This window comes from Parasteatoda tepidariorum, chromosome 8, assembly GCF_982258835.1.
Source record: "Parasteatoda tepidariorum strain Cologne lab strain chromosome 8, Ptep-v5.0, whole genome shotgun sequence".
NCBI classification, from domain to species: domain Eukaryota; kingdom Metazoa; phylum Arthropoda; class Arachnida; order Araneae; family Theridiidae; genus Parasteatoda; species Parasteatoda tepidariorum.
This window is the reverse complement of record NC_141762.1, coordinates 19,825,047-19,843,960: the sequence shown is the minus strand read 5'-3', so window position 1 is coordinate 19,843,960 and position 18,914 is coordinate 19,825,047. Positions and strand designations below refer to the sequence as shown.

Genomic DNA, 18,914 nt, shown 5'->3' with positions numbered 1-18,914 from the left:
TTGATGAGGGGTTTTCCACATATTTAAATTTGAACTATTAAACAAGATTAAAAATTACATCGGCATTTTTTAATGCCACACCCAATTAAATTACATTTTATTACACATGTTTTATTTCCTAATACCATCACATTTTGTTGGCTGGATCATCAATTTAGAATATTATCATTTGTTATGAAATTTTGTTTAAAGATACAAAATGAAAATTGTAGAAAACCCCCTGTCACTTGTTCAATAAAAAAGTACAAAATCTACCTTGAAATTTGCAAGAAACTTTTTACATATCAACATGTTCCAATCGGACTTTCTTCATAAGTTACCAAATACGATTTTAAACAAAATGTTGATAAAAAAAGTTTTTTTTTAATGCGTTCTGCACATGCGCAATATGAAAGGATTACTTTAAATACTAATCTATAGCGCCATTATAGCTAATTTTTTTAAATTCTAAAAAGTTAAATATTCTTTTCTTTTATTAAAATTTCTGCAGTTATAGTAAGAGGACGTGAAAAAAATAGTATTTTATAATAATGTCCTTATCCCCATGAATATATTAGCTAGGTTTATGAAATTTTGTGATATATATATATATATATATATATATATATATATATATATATATATATATATATATATATATATATATATATATATATTTAAGGTAAGAAAACATTTTTTAATGCATATTGAGTTACATATGAAAAAAAAATCTTCAATTTGTATTGTAATGCTTTAATTTTACAGTGGAAATGGTTAAAAGAAACGTACTAGCTATACTTAGAGCGAAAAATAAAGTTAAATGAAGAGCATAAAAAGATAATATTGCGTGTTTATTTTTGCGCGTTTTTCCTAATTTATTTGTCAACTCCTCATAAATATTTGTAATTTGAGAAACAGATTAGACCATTTATGCTTTTGCTTTTAATCCTAAGCCTGTTCACAAAACTCGCAGCGATAATTAAACGTTCTCTAAGTAAATTCATGTATGAAAAATGTCAATCCTACAATAATGGAATTATTTTGCAACTTTAGAGATGTTTAGTTAATGTGATTTTTAATGCTTAGCAATAAAATTTAAAGATTTCAAAGGTTTGAGACAACTACAATAAATTACAAAGGAAAATAAATATTTTCGAAAATCCTACGCTAGAAAATCAAGCAATAAGCTTGTAACTTGTATTGATTTCTTTAGTTGTTATTTTTAACTGCATACAATTTTGTTTGAGTAAATATTTATGGAGAAATGAATATTTTTAAACAAAACATTAGTTTTTTCGCCTTACGTATTTTCAATATAATTTTATAGATATTAAATGGAATTAAGCAAGATTTTTGGTGTAATTTAAGATTTATTTTAAAATTGTCAATTTAAAATTTAAAAAAAAAATATTGTTAAAAACTGCATAGGTTATGAGTGTTTAAGCTAGTTCTTTTATACTGCGCATGCAATGAAAAAATTTTAAAAAGTTCTTTCATAATTTTGTAGTAAATCGTAGTTGACAACTCATAAAACAAATTTGATTTGAATATCTTAAAAATCTTAAAAATTTCATGCAATTCTCTAAATAGTTTTTTTACTTTTCAGTCTCATTTTTAATAAATCCTGTTTAATAGTACAAGATGAAGTCGTTTTGAGCTTTCTTTCAAAAAGTACAAAACTGCTTCGAAAATTTCTTGAAAATTTTAAGATGTTCAAATAAAACTATTATCATTAGTTGCCAAATACGATTCCCTGGAAGATTACGAAAAAACTTTTTTTTTCTGCTCATACACAGTATGAAGAATTAGTTTAAATACTCCTATCTAGCACAGCTTTTAACGACTTTTTTTTAAATTTTAAATCAAAACTTTTATAATTAATCTTAAATTTCTCCAAAATTTTTGTTTAATTCTGAACATTTATGAAGTTATAGCAACAAAAAAAACGTAAGGTGAAAAAATTTAATTTTTGTAAAAATATCCGCATTTCCATGAATTTTTATTTTAGCTTTACGGAATTTTATGCAGTTATTAAAAATAAGAACTTAAGTAATCGATACAAGTTACAAGCTTTTTGCTTAATTTTCTAGCATAGGGTGTTCAAAAATACTTGTTACTGTAGATCTTCCAAACCTCTGAATGCTGTAAATCTTATTGCTAAGTATGAAATATCGTATGAACGTAACACCCTTAAAGTAGCAAAATAATTCTTTAAGTTTTTGAGAAATTTGAAAAAGTGTCAAAAACTGAAAGTGTCTCTTCGATTATTGTAGGGTAGTGTTTGTATATGTACAATATATCATTAGACTGTACCCATCACCAATTATTTAATTTCATTTAACTTGACAGTGAGTTTATTTTTTAAAATATTTAATAATGATAATAATGATTGTGCATTCATAAAATATTAAATCGTTTTACATTGATTTGAAATTTTATCAATAAATATTTAAAGATTTTAGTGCTCATTACCAGCGCACTATTATTTTGAGGTAAAGAAAATTGAGTTCATTATACACCGTAAAAGATACAGGGTCAAATTACGGTAAAAAGTACCGGCACTTAAGGTATTGATATTTTTACCGCAAAATTTAACAGAACAAAAAGAAATGATATTCTGTAATTTTTACAGTAATATTTACTATAAAATCACTGAATTACTGCAATCAAATAAATACTACAGCAAAAATTACGGTATGCAATTTTACGGTAAAAGTAAATTTATGCTGTACTGAGGGTGGCAGCCTTTTTGCTGTTTTGTTATAGTGTGCTTATTAAGAACTGTAAACTACTTCAAAATTTCAATTGGAATAATAATGATAAGTAAGAGAGTATAAACTTTAAAATAATTTAAAGCCCCTTAAACAAGAATACTCGACATTTATTTTAATCTTTACTCCTCTACTTGACATTGTTTGCTTTGAATTTTCATTTTCATATTTTTGAAAAGTTTGTGCAAATAGAATACGCTTTACATATTTGTATAGTTTCTAAATAAATTATTTGCAGACATCGCTGCCGATAACTCCTTACTTACAAACATTAAAACTATAAAGGATTATAATAAACTAGGAGGCTTCGCCCCCTGCTCGCTGGCGCTCACCAACCCCCGGAACTGCTTTCGCAGTTCATTTCGGATTGCTTCGCAATCCAATGCTCGCTTTGCTCGCTCATTGGATACGTTCTTAACGTCTCTAGTTTTTGTATACTTTTTTGAATACTGAAGTTCCAAAAACTTTTCACTGTAGAAAATTCTAAACCTGTACATTTCAATATTAATTTGAAATTGCAAACAGTTCACATATTTTTCTTAATCACACTGTTCTAAATTTCAGTTGTTGAGAAAAGTAACTTTTGTAAGTTTTGTTTTAAAGTCTTTCCCACCAGAGGGCTAAAGACATGTGTTGTAAAACAATATGAAATAGTAGTCTGCCGCTGGATGTAAAGCATCGGCTTTGATGAAGATAATTTTTTATTTTTAATTCTCTGAAGGGCGGCACCTTAATAATATGGAATCTGTAAAATAAATGTATATATTTTTGATGGTTAATGAAGCCCATCATTTTGTGTTTTCATCAGTGTTCAGAAGCAGAACAACTGTAAGTTTTTTATTTTATCACAAAAATATAAAATGTATTAAAAACAAAGAAAAGAGTAAGAAAATGAGTATAGTCATAGAAAAAGTTCAAATTATAATATAGTATTTGTCAGTTAAAATAAAATTTTTTGTTTAAGTCATTGCTAGCAATTCAAATTTTTCTGAGGCAACTCTTAACCTCTAAATATTATTTTTTTTATGTACACATTACTAAATGTCAGTATTCAACCACAAAACAACTTAAAGTCCTCAAATTTAGCATGAAGATGTAAAATGTAATGAAAGAGGGTCATAGCAATAATGAAAGTAGAAGTAAAGTTAGTACTATAAAATTAAAACAATATTTTTAATCAATGAGCCAAGTTCTTCAAAAAGCAGTTGTAGAAGTAGGTTGTTTATTTAAAACTTTTTATGGAATTTCTTTAAGAACACAATCGTTAATTTGGGCATTTGGTGATACAACACTTATAGAATTGAAGGATTTGTTACGTCAAGCGCTCAGGTATCATAATTTTGATCTAGTTGCGCTTCTATGTCATTTTGATTTATGTTGCTAAGTTAACTTTCAAAAAATTCTATGGCTGGCAACAGCATTTTTATTTTTTAAGTTGTTCATTTTTATTTCTTTTAGATTTCGTTATTTTTTTAGCGAAATGTTTTTTAACCTAACAGAATTCTTTGCCGACTGTTTTCTCTATGAATGAAGAAAATAAAGTAAATATTTAACTGTTGTGAGAAGAATCTTATTTAGTTGTACAAAGTACTTCAGCCAAAATTTGGGAGCCACGTAAGAGAATTATATATATTAGATCAGAAACACATCATTAAAAGGCAGAATGCTTTGGTGTTTTCAAAACAAAGCAAACGTTGCCACCGGCGGAAAAGAAATACAGCCAAAATTTGGGAGCCACGTAAGAGAATTATATATAATAGATGTTTTCAAAACACTATTACAGATTAGAATGATTTTAGAATTATATTTTATGCGTGGGAAGTTTGATCTTTTAACTTCTGACATTGATGCTCAAAGATTTAGGGTTTATAAATAAACTCTAATTGAATTGAAACTGATCTTATCATTTTTAACACAAAACAGTGCAGATCAAAAATAAGAAGAAAAAAATTATTGTATTTATAACATTTAGTTGTGATCCAAGCATTTGACAAAAGTCGAAAAAACAATTTATATTTCCAGTGAAACGCAGATATTACCGCTAAATACCAAAACTAAAAAAAATTTAGGACTTAAATTCACGCTAATCTCATAAACATTGAAAATACATTTTTAAATTTTTTAAATGCCATAATGTCGAAAAATTGAGTATCTCTTTTAGAGATAGACTATATATATTACTAATAGAAAACGTACCTATTACGCTATTAAAAAAATCCCGTAAATCTTCGAGTTATAAACCGGCAGCTTCTGTTGGTTGTGCAAAACCGTAATATTTACGTCCTAGTCTCAGCGGTTTTTTACTAATTAATAGAATTTAATTTATTAGTTGAATTAATTAATTGAATTGAAACTAATCTTATCGTTTTCAATACAAAACAGGTCAGATCAAAAATAGGAAAATACTTATAGTATTTATAACATTTAGTTGCGTTCCAAATAATTGACAAAAGTCCAAAAAACAATTTATTTTTCCAGTGGAACGCAGATATTACGGTTAAATACCAAAACTTCTTTTAGGACTTTTATTCACGTTAATCTCATAAACATTGAAAATTCCTTTTTAATTTTTTTTAATGCTATAAAGTCGGAAAATTGCGTTTCTCTTTTGGAGATAGATTATATTGGATAAGGTTATATTATGGAATGCAAAACTGCGAGGTAAAAATTAGAATTCCAATTAATGGTTTTATTCTTTTTGCGATTTGTGGTGAAAAACAGAGCAACTTTTAAATATACTGCGAAATTCCTAAAAAACAACTAGTATTTTTTCCGGTGTAGAGACGAAAAACTAAACAAACATAAAATGCGCCATTAAAACCTAATTCCACTCAAATTCCAACTCATAATTTCCTAAACTGTATATTTTTGCGAATGATTCTAGCGCAGATATTTTACCCTTTTTCAGGGATTCGGCAGGACTTTTTAAATAAGTACTCAACGTGAGTCTCAGTAAAAGAATTATTTAATAGTTATTATAAAAAAGATATCTTGCTTCATTAATTAACAGACCTCAAAATGGTTGTACTAACATAAAAAATGGAACATTCCTTTTAAAAAAAATTTTAGTTACAAAATTTCATGTATCCAAAATAACATTTCTGAAACATTAGCGCTGCATTCGATTATGACAATTCGTTACGTATGTATTTTAAGTATTATACTATAAAATTTTAATTCATTTTAAATCTTAGAGGATGTATATTTCGATATTAAAATAAAACATATATTAAACAGTCTAATATTCTAATATTAAATAAAACATATATTAAACAGTCTAATATTCTAATATTAAATAAAACATATATTAAACAGTTTTAGATAAAAAAAAAATTTAAGAAGAAATGAAAACGCTTTTTTAAGGTATATTTTAACATTAATAGTTTAACATACACGGAGGAAAAAGTCTGGTAAAATTAATGTTTGGCATTGACATTTCTGGCAAAAACAGCCCATAATTCTGGTTAATAAAAGCAAAATATACGGTATTTAACCTATTTAATTGGTAATTTTTCCGTTCATATGGTAACGGTTCTCCGGAAAGCTTTCAAAATTATAGTTCTTATTCTAACATAATTAGTAAAAAATACACTGAAACTTAAATTTAACCAAATAGATGGTTTTTATGCCATGTACAAAAACGTCATGATAAAATTATCAAATTTTACCACAATTACCGAATTTAATCACAGATTGTAAAACAATATTTTATTGTGAATTTTACCGAAATATTTGCCAAAGCGCTTTGGTAAAAATTACAGAGCTTCTTGCTGATCCTATACAGCCAGAAAGACCGTAAATTTTACAGTGTTCTAGTAATTTTGATCATATATTTTTTTTCAGTGTAGAATGTTTAATAAAAAGATCGAAAATCACAGGAAAATCTTTTTTTTTTGTTCGAAGAAATAAAATGCATTCTTTATTTTACGATCTGTATAAAGCAGGAAACAAATGACAAAATCACAATGAGTTAAACAAAATAATAATAATATTTTTTCCCCTGACAACTAGATGAAAGCTCAGAAATACTGCGCATTGAATTTTATTTTAATACCTCTAAATTTTCCAATGGCATTGACAATAAATTATTTAATTTTCTCAAAATTTCATTCAAAAACCTATAGTTTGATATTCATGCGTTAAAACATCGTGTTCCGTATTTTTAACTTTCAATTGATATACGAAATACAGATTTTAAAATAAAACAATTTCACAGGACTGACGAAACAACTCAACTCGATCATTTTTAGTGGTCAAGATGTATTTTAACCAAGCGTTTAAAAAACTTATTTATTAGATGTAATTCTTTTATTTCTGTAGAATTCAGTTCTCTTTACTAACATTCAGTGTCTTTTATACAATAATAATTATTGTATAAAAGGCATTTTTGAAGATGTTGGTCATATTACCTAATTTTATTTTATTTTATAACCGTCATTGAACAGACTACCCAATTTTGAGTTTTGTTCAACGTCTTGACCTTGTATTTTTGAACCTAGTTTAGAAGACAAGGGAACTCCTGGTTCAAGTATTGGGAGAAATTTGCCTTCGCTGAGGACTTCTTAATGGAACTAACCAGTATTTGCGTTACATGGAGAGGAAAGCCACGAAAATCTTCCACGGTTAGTCTGACGGCATGGGGACTCTAACCCATGATCCGTCTACCACTGAGGATATTTCTCGTCAGCACTGTGGTCTGTGCAAGCCAGGTGCGTAATTCGTATCGATCAGACTAAGTCATTCATGGGATACGAACCCGGTACACTTTATTGGGAGGCGTATACCCTGAGCCACAACGGCACCATATCATTTAATTGTAATAACTTATTTACGCATAACTACATTTTTTTAAGTGCTGAGAGGGCACAGTTGTTGAGACACGGAATTGTCGTTGCTACGGCCTGGGGTTCGACCCCCGGTGGTGACATGAAACTTATTGAAACATCAGATCGATGGCTACCTACTTGTCTGGGATGTATTGGGGATCTGTGCGCAATTCTGAGTGGATTGCTCCAATCAATCCATTGTTCACAAAATTGTGCTGCCTTAACCAAAACGATACCCGTGGCTCACATTAGGCTGTAGTGGAAATGCTTTACTTTTTACACATTTAAATCACCGTACACTGGCAGAAAAATTGGTTCAACGTTAAACCATAATATTGGCACTTTGTACATAATATGGTGCACATTTGTAGCAGTCTTAATAAAGTGGTAAATGAACCACGCTCCTGTTCATATTGATAGATGGTATCGCATAATCATGATTAGAAAATAGGATATTATGGTTCAATTTACCACCATGTAGCATTTTAAGGTTACAGCAAATTTGAACCACATTACGGTTTAGGACGCTCCAAAATTTCTAACAGTTTACTAACATTTTTATTTATTGAATGGCATTTTTTAAGGTACTCAAATTAAAAATCAGTTTTATTCAAAGCATAAATTTATTAAAATTAAATGCAAATAAATCTGATACTACAGTCCATGCATAAATTATTAGACGCTCTATAAGATTCTATGTAAAATCTTAATTATCAGGTTATACTATACAGCTTTATTGTTTTTGCGCGGTTGAACCCCAGTTTGCACTTGTTTACCTTCGTGTATCAATTGATTAACATTGTAATGCAATAATTAATACGAAATATATAAAAATCTCCTGAATAAAAACTTATTACATGCTTGTTTAAATATACAAGTATTGCGTATAAACTCATGCAAAACATGTAACTATTAAAAAGCTACAGTGCCTATAATAATTTGGTATAACTATTATAATATACTAATATAATACCTGATGTAATAAATATTTTATATTTATATAATATATCGTCTAATTTATCCAATCGTCTAATTTACATTATATATCGTCTAATTTATCCAATCGTCTAATTTACATTATATATCGTCTAATTTATCCAATCGTCTAATTTACATTATATATCGTCTAATTTATCCAATCGTCTAATTTACATTATATATCGTCTAATTTATCCAATCGTCTAATTTACATTATATATCGTCTAATTTAACCAGTTGATAAACGAACGTAAACAAGTGCAAACTGGTTGCAATCACGTAAAAAATAAGGTTCAAAGTATCACCTGATAGTTAAAATTTCACATAGAATCTTATAGTGTGTCTAATAATTTGGCCAGGGACTGTGTAAGAATAAAATTTTAAAAAAGAAATTACAATTGTATCTAATGTAATAAAAAAAATCTGAAAAATTATTTTATGAAACAAAAAAAAAAATTTTGACCTGATTTACAAAATTTTCTTGAACAGACATTAAATGTTTCGAATCTTATAAGTATGTAATTTAAAGTATCATGAATCATAACATTCTATTAGTTTTTAATCACAAAAAAGGCTTTCAGTTGTGTCTAGTTCTTATAAAATAATATATGTACTATATAATTTAAAAAATAACTTAAAAAACTATTTGTTAAAAACAAAATTAATGAAGAGAATGAAGAGAGATAAGTTTAGCTTTGCAGTCTGAATGTTTCCGAACATAACTCAAGATAATAATCTCATTCATTACAATGGTTGTCAAATCCATCAAGTTAAGTTGACAGAAATTTTCCTGAAATTTCTACTTACAATGATTTTAAATTCAATCGTATCGTTTTGATCAAAACTAAAGATATCCATAAGCGATCGAAATTAGTTGTGCTTTTATAGAATTTAAGACATTTTACAGAATGATTAATTACATGCATATGCAAACATGATTGTTCAAATTTATAAAGATATTTTTAAATGTCGAAAAAGAAATATTTTTTTTTTCGTAGATTATTTTTTTTATGTTTAAAATAGCAATAGTGAATGAAAATAAGAATATTACTAAATACTGAATAATAATAAAAAAATTTTTCATTCTGTAAGTATTTCATTATTATTATTATTGACTAATTTCGCTTTTTTTAATTTATCAATTACCCTCAAACGGTCTACCATTTAAAATTAACTAACTTTAAAAGATACATTCAGTAAATAGTAGTTCAAAATATATTCTGAATAAAAATGCCTCTGTAAAAAAATATTTTTAATTATAGCAAATGAATTTTTTTTCCAATTTGTTTGTCAAATTCATTAAATTAAACTGACAAAGCATTATATTATATTATATTATATTATATTATATTATATTATATTATATTATATTATATTATATTATATTATATTATAATATATTATATTATATAATATAATATTATATTATATTATATTATATTATATTATACTATACTATACTATACTATACTACACTACACTACACTACACTACACTACACTACACTACACTACACTACACTACACTACACTACATTACATTACATTATATTATATTATATTATATTATATTATATTATATTATATTATATTATATTATATTATATTATATCATTTTTATGTAAACCATGACTTCTTCTTTAGGTTTTTAAAACTTCATGAATTATTTTGAATGCTTTCACAAGTTCTCAATAGTTAGAATAAGATATTTGATTCAAGATCTTTTAAGAATACCGAAATTCATATTTTAAGAACCTGGCAAAGAGTTTTAAATTTCATCCACCAGAAAAAAAAACTTATCCCCATTCACGGTAACTATTCATTAAGTTAGAAAATAATTCACAAAAAAAAAAAAATCATTTTAGTTTGCTATTAGAAACATTATTTGTTCACAGCAAAAGTAGGTTGTCACTGTGAAAACAAAACACGCCTTGCTAAACATGAAATGTAAATAACTCTTGTTTGTTTTTAGTTGTCGAAGTATTACTACTTTTGTCACTAAATTGCAATGAATACAAATTCGGTGAATGAAAGCTTGAGTCAGGCGGTCTGAAGGGCGAGAAACCGAACTAGCCAAGAGGCTTAACAACTCTTTTGTGAAATTAGACGTTTAGCTCTTTCTGGAATCGTCCTTTACAACTAAAGACTTTTAAATGATACATCATTCTTTATGAAGTGTTCATGACAGCTTAACCTTCAAGTTAAGTCATTATGCAGAGTTATGACAATTTTAAAGAGGCGCGTTTCAAGTTTAATTTTTGTTAAGATGGAATTGCACTTCTCTTTAAAATTTTGTCGACTTTAATACATCGAGTAGAATAAAGAGGAACAGTAATTTAAGAATTGTAAATAAAACTATATTTTTTATCTAATATATATGCCTAATGTATATTATCTAATATTTATCTAATATGTATCTAATATATATATTTTTTATCTAATCTATATCTTTTTTTATCTAATATATATCTCATATATATTTCGTCTAATAAATGTTTTTCAAATTGTGATTGATTAACTTATGGTAATTATACAATTATGCAGAGTTAGCAAGAAAAAATTTTCCCACTTTAAAAAAGGGCTCTAAAATTGGGTAATTTTGGTTCAGAATTGGTCAAATTCGATCGGGAAATTGATTTGGCATTTGCTAAATAATAATCTTTAGTATAAAAATCACAGATAGATGGCGTTACAGTAGACTTAAACACATTTAATGAGCTTTATAAACGTGATAGTATTATAAATAAGAAAAAAGTGATTAAACCTTTCAATGTGTTCATTAGTGTGATCGAATCACCGAACCATATTTTTTATAGTAGCTACGAAATTCTGAATTTTATCAGTTGCACTTTCTGGCAACGTAGAATCCGTAGAATTCGTGCAGAATCCGTTGTCATTTTATGCATATAATATTGCCGGTACGCATTCTCTATAATGCAAATGATGTTTCACATTTTATTAATTTGTTTGTTTGACAAATTTCAAACCACCATGTTTCGAATTCCATCTAATTTGGAACAATCAAATACATTCTAAAGCTCTCTGAAGTAAAAATAAATTATTTCTTTCTGAGGTCAGTAAATTAAGGGATCAAAGTAATTGAATAGTGTAACTACACTTTCAAATTGTGCAAGGGAGAAATTTTGATAACGAAAAAAGGAACTAAACGTTTTTTTATTTTTTATTTTAGCAAGTAGACATTTCTGCACATATCTGTGAAGTTGTCTAGTGAAACTACGAAAGCTTGCAAAGAATCTAGCAAGGATTAGCTTGTTAAATATACTTAGAACCACACTAGTTACCAAAAAATATTTATAACAAAAACGTATGCAATTTCAGGTTAGAAATTCTCTAATGATTTGTTTTAAGAGCCGTGGTAGCTTAAAGATCGTTCGCCTTCCAATGAGGTGAACCGGGTTCGAATCCCAGCAATGGCTGGACAATACCAATTCCTCACCCGGCTCGCACCGACCACAGTGCTGACGTAAGTTATCATCAGAAGTAGATAGATCCGGGGTTAGAATCCTGAATTTTTACCGAACTTTTGTTAAAATTACTAATAAAATATCGTTTTATAATCTGTGGTAAAATTTAAAATTTGATAATCTTATTATGATACATTAGAGAATAGAACATTAACATAAGAGCCATTTATTTCGTTTAATTTACGCTGTATTAACTAAATTTTATTTTATATTATAACCGTCGTTAAACAGCCGATCCAATTTTTTTGGGTTTACGACTACTAATGTTCAACTCCGTAGCCTTGTAATTTTGAACACAATTCAGAAGACAAGGGAACTCCCGGATCAAGTATTGGGAGAAATTTGCCTTCGTGGAGGACTTTTTGATGGGGCTAACCTGCATTTGCGTTACACGGAGAGGAAGACCACGAGAACCTCCCACGGTTAGCCTGACGGCAAAGGGACTCTAACCCATGATCCGTCTACTACTAAAGATATTTCACATCAGCACTGTGGTTGGTGCAAGCCTGATGCGGATTAGTTTCGACCAACCATCGCTGGGGTTTCGAACCCCGTTCACCTGATTGGAAGACGAACGCTCTATCCCCTGAGCCATCGCGGCTCTACAATTTATTAACTAAAGGTGTGGTAATACAAACTACAATTTTGAAAACCAGAATTTCCGGAAAACCGTTACCATATCAAGTACAAAATTTACTAAATTAATGACTTAAATACCGAATATTTTGATTTTATTAACCAGAATGTTTTTAAACCAGAAATGTTTGTACCAAACGGATCGGTAATTTTACCAGAATTTTTTCTCCTAGTAGAGTAAGGAAACAATGATTAATTCCTTATCTAAAGTTGGTTATCTTAGGCTAAAAAAAAGTGTTAACCTATTTTCAAAAACTTAAATCATCTTTTAAGTAAATTTTTCCATGTATCTTTAAATTAAATATTAAAATTGAACAAAAGAATAGAAGTCTTTTTTAAAAACTATAAGCATCAAAAAGAAGCTTTTTCTTCATTTCATATCATTTGAAAGATTTTTTAAAATTTATTTCTTTATAAATATTTTATTTGATAATTAACACAGTATGTATTACCTTAATTCACTGGATTTGACTGTTAGGGTATAAGGAATTTGTAAGAATAGTGATTGGAAACAACAAATCCTAAATTGGTGAAGTTAACTCCTCTGACAGTAATCAAAATTATTGAAGTACAAAATAATTTTCAAACACTTCACAAAGCGTAAATGTTTAGAATAAATAAAAAGAAGAATGATTATTAAAAACAGCATAAGAAATCGTATGAAAATAGTTCCGTTATAATAAAATTTAAATACTTTCGCACCCGTAGAAATTTCCATGTATCCAAATGAAACAGTGCAAGATTTTGTTTACAATTCACCTTAAACAATTTTAGTTATATTTATTTGTAAGAAAAAGCATTCTGTGTTTTTGTTAATAACAATTACTGAAAAAATTGATTAAAAGGAATAAAATATGGGATTGTTATTGTTATTAATTGTTTTTTCAATTCATTATACCACATTTATTTGTTCTACTAATAAGAATAAAAACAGTAAAGACTCATAAAACTATTATTCATTCATACCATTTTTACCTCTCGACCAAATTATAGACCAGAAACTGTTTCAAAAATGTCTACTATGTATGAGGTTAATAGTAGATTATATTGGGGAACAATTTTTTTTTCATGTTGTACGATCTTATATACTTTCCCATCGTTGATTTATTTGTAATCGGTTTCTCTCTTCAAGCGCCATTTTTATTTTTGTTAAAGGCATTTTAATCTATTTTTGTCGAAATGTGACAATTTAAAAACGTTATATATAGCAGGTGGTTGCATAAATGTTGAGCCTAACTTCTGAGGAGTTAGGGCACATCATCCGGATTAAAATCGCGCTGAAACCCATGCCCGCAAATGCCGTCATACGCCGCTAGCAGCGCTTCCCAATTATGAGCTGTTTCTTCGTGTGCTTCTGAACTGGTCATAATAAGGGAAACGCCCCTAGCCACGCATAACGACATTTCCGGGCATGGTTTTCCATGCAATTTTAATCCTGATGATGTGCCCTAACTCTTTAGAAGTTAGGCTCAACATTTATGCAATCCCCTGCTATATATGACGTTTCTAAACTTGTACTTCTGACAAAAAGAATGATATTTTAAAACTGACAAAACATTACAAAAAAATTGACTTTTCGTCAAAGCAAAGTGGTAATTTTAAAATAATCTATAACTTTAGAAGCAAAACTTATTCTAGATTTGAAATGCCGATACCCAAATTAGACAGTATCACGTATTTGCAAAAATGCAACAAAAATTCTGTTGCCTAGTGTTACTTACAGCGCGGAGAAGATGTATTTAGAAAAAAGTACAGTAATACAAAAATATTTCAAAGCATAATACAATTGTCTGTATAGAAAATTAATGATGAAAGGTTTGAAGATCGGAGAAGCAATATCAAACACCATATTTTTAATAAAAACAAAATTAAGCTGATTTTCATAAAAAGCGGAGTTGTGGAATCGGTTGTTGAATCGGTTCGACCGATGAATCGAATGTGCGAAATGATCAACACCGACTTAAATTCAATCACTGTAAAAAGAAGTATAATCAAAACTACCAGAATATGGCAAAATTTACCGTGTTTCTATGGTTCTATGGGAACACTAATAATCTCAGTAATGATTTTGATAAAACTAACAGCAAAATGACATTTTATAGTATAGGTTTAGTTTTGGAAAATGTGGTAATTTCATCATGATACCTTACAACAGTGTTTCCCAAAGTGTGGTACGCGTACCCCCAGGGGTACGGAAACAGTTTATTGGGGGTACACGTTTTTAAGCGAAATATCTTGCAACAAACGAAAATTTCAAAACAATTTATTTAAAAACAGCTGGCCATGAAAATTTACGATTACGTACTTTTCTATTGGCTATTTTTTGCAGAGTTAACAGTTAATAATTAGTGATGTCAACAGCCAGTTGTGATTTTTAACTTTTGTGCAATTTTTTTACAGTAAAAAATATATTCATTTTTTTATTAGTGGTACACAGCGTTACGAAAAATTCAGAAAGGGTACACAAAAGTCAGAAGTTTGGGAAACACTGCCTTACAACAAGGAATAAAAACCATTCATTCGATTAAACTTGCTTTTTTTTTTTTTTTTTTTTTCTTTTTAAATCAAATGTGCAGTAATAAAAACTAAAATTTTGAAAATCATAATTTCTGGTAAGCTGTTATCATACAAACGAAGAAATTACCAAATGAATGCCTTAAATACCGCGTATTTTGGTTTTTAATACCAGAATTATGACCAGAAATGTCATAATCATATAGCATGATAATTTTACCAAATTTTTTCCCTTCGTGATTAAAATTTCTAACAAATCCAACAAAGTATTTATAGTATTAACTAAATCTTAATTTCAAGTTGCATATTTCTTTTTGTTTTATGTACGGTTAAAGAAAATGGCATTTAATTTATAATAGCATTTTTATTATAAGTTATTGATTAGAAAATAAATAAAAGTATAACTATGAAGAGGGAAATAAAGAAAACATAAGAGTTTTACAAAAACATAGTTGCTAAAAATATTGACATTGGGCAAAACTATTAAAAGTAAAGAACTGAAAATCATGATCTCATATACATGCTGGCACATTCAAAAACGTCTTATGACAAAGAAAAAAAATGTTTAGGTAATATTCATGAACTAAAAATCCATTACATATAATATATTGAAATCATTCACATTTTTTAAATTAACATTGTAACTCAGCTAAATAAATTTAGCTCAATAAAAAAATAACTTATTAATAACGTCAACTTTTCAATAATTTTCTGTGTTCTTTTTCAACAGTTAAGTTAAACATAAGCTCAAAAAAGCTGGAATTAGATTAATTTTGCGGTAAGTAGCAATTTAAATAACTGTCCGTTCTAATAATATTTTTATATATTTATTATTCATTAATCATTAAAATAATATATTCATTCTAGTAATACTTTTGTTTTCATAATTACAAGTAATTGTAATAATAATTCTCATAAAATCAGAAACTTTTTTTCCCCTTTAAAACTTCTGAACCCAACTTTTAACGAATTGAATCGAAATCAAGCGAATTTTTTCACCAACAACTACAACTCACGCGAAATTTTCCTTGACTCCTGGTAGCGAGATTAAAATGAAAAAAGAATTGAATTAGAAATTAAACATATTTCTGCCACCAGAATACTGAAAAATTTACTCTATTCATTTCGAAATTGCTTTCATTCAAATAACAGTAATTTAGAAACTGTCAGTAAGATAGAATAATTTGCAATTTGCAAAAAAAAAAAAAAAAAAAAAAAAAAAAATTATTTTTTTTTTTTTTTTTTTTTGAAAGTTGGCATCGGTTTGTATAATGTTTTTCAAACCCCACTGCTCAGAACGATCTTATAACTTCCTTCCGCTTTTTATTAATTTTTGATGTTCCTTCCTTCCGCTTTTTATTTATTTTTGCAATTATTAATAGAAGTATAAAATGACTAAATCTTTTTTCCGGTTGAAAATAAATAAATTATTTATTCAATAATTTTCTTATAATTCTTTTCATACTGCAAATGTCTTTTGTTACATGATCTGCATTTTATAAATTTTTACGACATACATTATATACCAATTTATTTTATGACATTCAAATATAATTTACAAATTTTAATTAATATTGTTTCTAAATTTGTTTCATGCGTACATTTCTTCTGTAACTTTTTTCTAAAAGTTCACTGCGCAACGAATAATAGGATATCATTATTTCATAGTATAATAATTTTATAATTCATTATTTCGGATCATAATACTTTTTTCGTATTATAATAATTTTACAAAAGGGAGCGTGATATTATTTTTATAAACTTATTTTTATTTTCTATAACTTTTTAACCCTTTGACGCAAGTGGGCACCGGTGTCTCTTTTTTTTCCCTCTGACTCTCTAACTATCAGTAAAAATATATTTTGGTATTTTTTAATTATGAAAAACAGTCTAATAGTTACAAAAAAAATCTGCTAAGTTACCGAAATTATATTTGAAGTAAAATATAAAATCCAAAAAAAATAGTTTGAATAAGGAATTTTTTTCCCATTCATACTCAAAAATTTATCAATAATTGATTTTGTAAATTGAAGAAATTTCAATGATGGATTACTATTTTTTTTTAGTTCTGAATAACTGTAAATAAGTACAAATTCGAAAAATTATTGTTTTGAAGTGAACCTTGTTTGGAAGATTTTACCTTTAACGCGCAAAAAGACACCGGTGTCTCATGGTGTATTTTATAGCCATAGAATATTAAAATGCTATTTTTCACTTATTTTACCCAAATTAATGCAAAATAATAAAATTAAAAGTAAGAAAAATATGTTTAATAAAAATTCAGTGTGAAAGAGTTTATACTCTTCAGGACAAATGTTAACAGTTTGTTAATAAATAAGTTAAAAAAACTTGGCAAAAAACAAAAATATTTTGTTTTAATACAGACAGAATAAATTATACAATCTTTAAAAACTGTACTTTAAAAAACACATGCGAATATTTTAAAACTTTTTTGTTTAGTTGTCAGAAATCAGAGAAAGAACTTCGTGTTTTTGTCTCTGCATATGTTTTTAATAACGTAATCGAACCAACGAAGAAGTATAATTGAATGTTTTTAGTAATTACCCATCTATAATCTAAATTTTCAAAAATAAGAACATGGAATTTAATTCAATTTCCTATATATTCAAACTTTTGCAACTATAAAAGTTTTCCACTCCTGCAATAAAATGTTCATTTCCCATGAAGTAACTTTCCTAAAATATTTCGCGGAATTACGAATCTTCCAAAACTATTGTCACTCAAAAATAATTACAATGAACGTTAAAACTTACCGACAATGAGTAAAGAAAAGATAATTAAGAGATTCTGGGCCATCCCTGTACAATCTTATAACTCCCCATGCATGCGTCTACGGATAATCGTTTGCGCTTCCCTCCATCACACGACAAATTTCGCTCCGCCTGTTTCTGACGACAGCGCCATCTTTCGACCGCCCTTGAAATTTCACGTCTCGAATCAGGAAATGCGCATTATTATCAGTAGGTTGAATATCATCTACAACGAGACTGCTCTCTTAATATGTTTAGAAGTAATTGTCTTATGATCCTGCCCTCATAGAACACTAAATAATGATTTCCCGTCAGCTGTAACCATGTTTTTAAGTGGCGGTCTTTTGAAATTATAGCTGTTGTCGAATAGAAGTGTTAATATCAGAATCACCTAATTTAACACACCGCGTTTAAATCAGTTCGAAAACAAAGTGACTTTATTTCTTCCTATTTATCTTTTGTTTTATAGGGCATATTTAACGCATTACTTGTTTAAAAAAAGTAATCCTTATCAATTGGAACACTTTTTATTATCCTTAACTCTTTCCTCACATAACACAAAAGGTCATGTTCATGATTCAGAAATATTTCGATTGTCCATATGCATGCTTAGAAAACTGTTTCTGTAATGTAATCTTGAATTTGTAATATATGAAACGTTTCTGGAACCAAATATTTTGCTTTAGTAGTAGATGACGCAACGATGATCCAAAAAAAAACTATTTAGGTTAAATATTGACAGCTCATTTCTGCGTCTCTTTATGTTAAGTTGTCAAAACGGCATGTTACTCATTAGTAATTAAATAGTAGTTACAATAGCAGTTAGTCATCTTTTACGCATTACTCGTTTAACAAAAGTAGTCCTTATCAAATTGACTGCATTTTATTATCCTTTACTCACTCACACACAAAATGTCAGATTTATGATTCTGAAATATTTCGATTACCCATTAAC

The 18,914-nt window shown here is 27.9% G+C and overlaps 1 protein-coding gene across 3 annotated transcripts in view; it reads right to left on the bottom strand.

Moving 5' to 3' along the window:
- Positions 1-18,221, bottom strand: part of LOC107450310 (cell adhesion molecule 1) — a 191,721-nt gene extending 173,500 nt beyond the window's left edge. For 2 of the 3 annotated variants that reach the window (XR_015428656.1, XM_016066072.4), the window contains exon 1: positions 17,963-18,118. Coding sequence is in view for 2 of the 3 variants with exons in the window: in XM_016066072.4 (XP_015921558.2) it covers positions 17,963-18,005 (43 nt within the window). In the remaining variant the exon portion in view is untranslated. Of the gene's footprint in view, positions 1-17,962 lie in introns of all 3 variants that reach the window. The other variant, XM_016066071.4, reaches the window with a different exon arrangement.
- Between the last annotated feature and the right edge of the window lie 693 nt (positions 18,222-18,914).